This window comes from Neltuma alba, unplaced genomic scaffold (genome assembly GCF_004799145.2).
Source record: "Neltuma alba isolate B1F8T4 unplaced genomic scaffold, ASM479914v2 tig00012369_pilon, whole genome shotgun sequence".
Classification (NCBI taxonomy): domain Eukaryota; kingdom Viridiplantae; phylum Streptophyta; class Magnoliopsida; order Fabales; family Fabaceae; genus Neltuma; species Neltuma alba.
In genome coordinates this window covers 14497-19480 of record NW_021636871.1, presented here as the reverse complement: position 1 = coordinate 19480, position 4984 = coordinate 14497, and the positions used below count along the sequence as shown (strand labels likewise).

Below are 4984 nucleotides of genomic sequence, written 5' to 3'. Positions count from 1 at the left end.
AATTGTCACAGCATATATTAATAACTAATATCAATCTGCACTACACACTTGTTATTGATAGCTAAACTAGTTATATAGATAACTAGCGAGTTACCCCGTGCGATGCACGGACAGCATAAACAACAATACCATCAAAAGTCAATGTGAGCTGCAAATACTAACCAAAATCAAATTAATGATTACCTAAGCTAATCATGTTTCAACGCATGCATTTTGGGATTGTACATTTCTGAAAACTTCCCTAAACACGTTAGTAGTGGTGTTCTTCCTCTTGTTCTCAACATCATGCAAGAGTATCTTCAATCCTGTAACAGATTTCACTCTAGATAAGGCAACATATAATTGACCATGTGTAAAAACTGGCTTAGGTAAGTATAACCCGACAAAGTGTAATGATTGTCCTTGACTCTTGTTTATAGTCATTGCAAATGACAGAGAAATGGGGAACTATCTCCTCTTCATCCGAAATGGCAATCGACTATCAGAGGGGTTCATGTCCATGCGATGTATCAAAACCTTTTGATTAGGATGGGAACCATTCAAAGTCAATGCTTGAATCACAGATTTACCAAGATGAGTGACACATAGTTGTGTTCCATTACATAACCCTGAAGCTTGATTAATATTCCGTAACAACATAACTGGCACCCCAACCTTCAAGGTCATCTTGTGCATAGGTAATCCAGAACTGTTAATTGTATTTAAAAACTCAGTTGTATATAGGTCTTCAATCCTATCGTCATCCTAGAATGATTTGCAAACTGAGTCACAACTAAAATAATCAACAGGCTCCCCTGGAAGCAAAGAACACATGTATTCATTAACATGGTTAGCAGCCTCAATAGTTGGTGCTAATATGGCCCTATCATTAAAGTATGAACTATCATCCAAGTTTTTTAAAAGATTTGGATATGTGGAAGACACAATAGCACTAATTGGATCTTCATAATCCTTAATCAAAATATCTGAAGGAATCTCAATTTCTGCTACTCCATCATGTGGCATACCTAGATTACCGTCACCAATATCTAGAAGCCATTGTGAAAAACTTTGTAAACGGCAACAGTCTTCATCAGATGCATATGAACAAAGACGCATGTTCCTTGTCAATTGGAAAATAGTGCAATAATCCCACAAGTAGGATGAACTAATACATGCATTTACAATATCAGCTCTTGTACCTTTAGGGATGACAGGGAGTATTTGACGAAAATCCCCTCCCATCAAAACACATTTACCACCAAACGGAGCATCAGAATGCATAATATCCTTCAACGATCGATCAAATACCTCAACACAAAAACGCTGAACCATAGGAGCTTCATCCCAAATGATCAATTTAGTTGATTTAATCAAATTGCCCAATGAAGAATTATGCTTTATGTTGCAAACAGAGTCTTCATTTACTTGTATTGGGATGGCAAATCTTAAGTGAGCAGTCCTCCCAGCAGGCAATAGTGTAATAGCTATTCCACTTGAGGCTACTGTTAGAACAATATCAGCCTGAGCACGAAGTGTGCATGTTAATGCATTCCACAAAAATGTCTTCCCTGTGCCTCCGTAACCATACACAAAGAAACAAGCACCTGTTGAAGCATTCAATGATGACATAACAGTGTTAAAGATGCTTCTCTGTTCTTCATTCAAAGTAGCTGTCAATCTTTCTGCCTCTCCTTGTAGAGCAACACGATCATAATTTAATTCTTGTAAAATCAGGTGATTTCTAACATCAATTGTAAGACTTGATGGGGGATAAGGTAGTGATGGGAAATCTAATAAACTCTTCCCATTTTGTTGTAGCAAGACTTCAATTTCTTTCAATGCTGCTACTACTTTATCACTATCAGATATGATCACACCTACAAAAATTGTTTAATTTATTAAATTACTGTTTCTTCAAATACAAGAGACATAAAAATTTGTCATTTGGACTTTATATAATAATTGAATGAATGAAACATAAATATCACTTACTTGATGACATAGGATCACTACGCGGTATGTATAACATATCCTCTGACAATTGTTTTGAAGTCTCATCCCAAACATAATCAGGCCGACTTAAGGATGAAGAAAGAAGCATGCTAACAAACATTTTCCTTAATGATACACCAGAGGCCCACAATGATGCTTCTTTGATGTCGCTTATGTATTCATTATCATCATCTAGCAACCCAAGAGTATAACATGCTGATCTGTAAGTTGGGTAAACAATTCCATTGACTGTCCTTATATCTTCATAAGACATAGGGCCTTTAACCTTTGTTAAAAGAATCCGAAGATAATACAGTTCACCAGATGAAGGCGGAGTGTAAGTTATCCTCCCAATTGAAAATCCTTTCTCTCTACGTTTCCATACTCGCTTAGTTCTTTGATAAACATAATGCTGAGGAAATTCTGAGTACGTTAATGTTCTAGCAAATGTATCCTTAACATTCTCTTGCATCCATGCAAGAAACATTGACTCATAGACTCTAGGCTTATTGACCAACTCAGCAAGATCATCGTCATTAGAGTATACAACATATTGTTGATTGGGAAGATGAAAACTTAACCTCTCAACAGCAGGATATCTATGATGGATGTCAAATGCAAAAATTCGCCACGCTGCTTCACATGCAGATATGTATCTAAAGTTGTAATATTGACAGACCTCATCAGCTGATCTATCTCCATTCCCATCATGACTAGTATCATAAATAGAAGCAACTACCCTATCATTACCCTTACTGATATACTTAAATAAGTACTTAATTGCAGAAGACTGATTACACTTCTCAATATTGATATGAGCTTGAAACTTACAAAGCAATATAGGGTTGTAGGGCACAACAAATCGATTATCTAATGATATACCTTTTATTTCTACAGTCTGTCCATCATCTCGTCTTCTATATGTAGGATACCCATCATCATCAATTGTCGTATGATCAACAAACTTCTTTGGATAATACTTGCTACTTTTATTATCTTTCATACATGGTGACTTCGTATTCAAACGACCACATGGACCATGTATCATGAACCTCTTCACCAACTCGTATAGAGTATGATTCACCTGCCTATCAGGAATCTCTGCGGATATGACTTTATCCACACTATTTGCATCTTTAAGTTGATCCTGTTTATCAAGGAATAATAGAATATGTGCATGTGGTAGCCCTCTTTTTTGAAACTCTACAGTATAAACATCTGTAAAACATTCAAGTAACAAAAGATCACAAATAGAAAAATATCTTCTAAAAGATTATCACTTGTGAAATTATAAAACAAAAGCTCAGCAAATATTTCATACTTGCACAAACTTTGCCAAATATTTTTTTTCTTCTTAATCATTGACATCAATGCTTTAAGTTTCATATGGAACACCCTAGAAAGTATATCTGGCCTATTTGATGACAACAACGAATCACCTTCACAATATCTTGCAATTTCAGGCCAACCTGGGTTACATGTGAATGTTAGAAATATACTTGGATATCCAAAATATCTGCAAAGTCCCATAGCATCCTAATAATTTCCGAGCATGTACCGTGCACCCCCTGTAAATGAAGAAGGCAATATAACACGCTTGCCAACGAATGCCCCATTTCTTTCACCGCTCATTAAAGCATCTGTTAGACCTTGGTATAAGTCAGCCCTTAATTCTTGCTGGTGCGTTCTAACCCATAACAACCGTTGAGATTCAATCATTGTATAGTCATCAACTATGAACTGTTGAAACAATTTTCCTGCATGTAATATTGATGATATCTCATTCACCCTAAACATCAGTCTGTATGCAAAGTATTCTCTCATGCTAAGCATCTTCTTCTTCTTAGTCACACTAAGAGTCTCTTCACGATGTGCGACATCATCTCTATAGCCATCTTCCCCCCTAGGGAACAAAATAGGGTATTGGAGTGGGAGATACGATGCATGCAACTCACTAATATGTTGAGGTGATCCAGAGAGTTCATGAATTATCACATCCCTTCTACTAAAGTTCATATCAATATCACCTACTATAAGGGCTGTAACCTCAAATGCACAAGGCAAATTATAATTGCGACCATCTTGAAGTCTATTACTAATTAAACGTAACTTCAGCTTAGTGTGTTGCTTACTATTTATCATTGATGATGCCAAACGGTATTGCTTGACAAATGGATTAACATCATCAAGAACCTTCTTTATCTGATCAACTATTGCAGGATCAATTGTAGATTCCTTCACATGCTTGCTGTCCACAAGACAAAATAAATAATGTCAAGACACTAATTATCTCTATCAAAATCAATATTCAAACAATAACGTCCAAAAAATTCATAAATTACCTTACAGCAGAGATTCGATTTGATATTTCATTATCTGTGTCATAAATATATAACTGTGAATAGACCGGTTTGGCTCCTTGAGGCGATAATAAGCTACCAATTTTGTGATAGTTCATTCCAAATAACACATAAGTGTATGGCCCACCACCACAATTCTTTGAATGATCAACCTTTTCACCCATTGATGTAAATGAGAACATATTGTTATAAGACCTAATATTTGTATGAAAGTTCTTTGATGCAGCTAATCTTTTGTCAAAGAATAAATTGTGCAATTCCAAGGGAGGTGGAGTCATAATAGGAAGTTGAACTTTCCCCTTCAAGCAACACATCAAAAATTTAGGAAATGTCTCAGACAAGTTATTCCCAACTTTCTCATTGAACCACATCATAGCTCCGCATGATTCACACTTATAAGTAGGATCTCCCTCATCAATTTAGTCTATCAAATTAAAATAATTAGTTAACACAGATTTTTGTAGGTAAGGTACATAAGAGTAATCAAATTGTAAAAAATTACTCTTACCAACTAATAAAGATTGCTCTGAAAACTCAGGTGCCTCCACTCCACCATTGTCAATAGAAGTTGATGTCTCACCATTAACTAAATCTCCTAAACAATCAATAATCAAGAAATTTGTAATAACAATAAAAAAAAATACTGTGGA

At 35.6% G+C, this 4984-nt stretch overlaps 1 protein-coding gene across 1 annotated transcript; it reads right to left on the bottom strand.

The window, feature by feature from the left end:
• Positions 1–744: 744 nt before the first annotated feature.
• On the bottom strand, positions 745–4498 carry LOC114726322 (uncharacterized). Its single transcript, XM_028912898.1, has 4 exons — positions 4317–4498; positions 3540–4222; positions 1975–3192; positions 745–1859 (listed from the first exon to the last, which is right to left on the bottom strand). Exons 1-4 carry the CDS (start codon positions 4496–4498, stop codon positions 745–747), a joined length of 3198 nt encoding a protein of 1065 aa, XP_028768731.1.
• Positions 4499–4984: the final 486 nt, after the last annotated feature.

What these genes read in the sequence shown, in the direction of transcription:
- LOC114726322 (XM_028912898.1), bottom strand. Translation starts at nt 4,498, where the DNA reads ATGGGTGAAAAGGTTGATCATTCAAAGAATTGTGGTGGTGGGCCATAC. An exon ending in AATCGAATCTCTGCTGTAAG is followed by an intron (nt 4,223 to 4,316) that starts GTAATTTATGAA and finishes TCTTGTGGACAG; the next exon opens with CAAGCATGTGAAGGAATCTA. An exon ending in TAGTGATCCTATGTCATCAA is followed by an intron (nt 1,860 to 1,974) that starts GTAAGTGATATT and finishes CAATTTTTGTAG; the next exon opens with GTGTGATCATATCTGATAGT.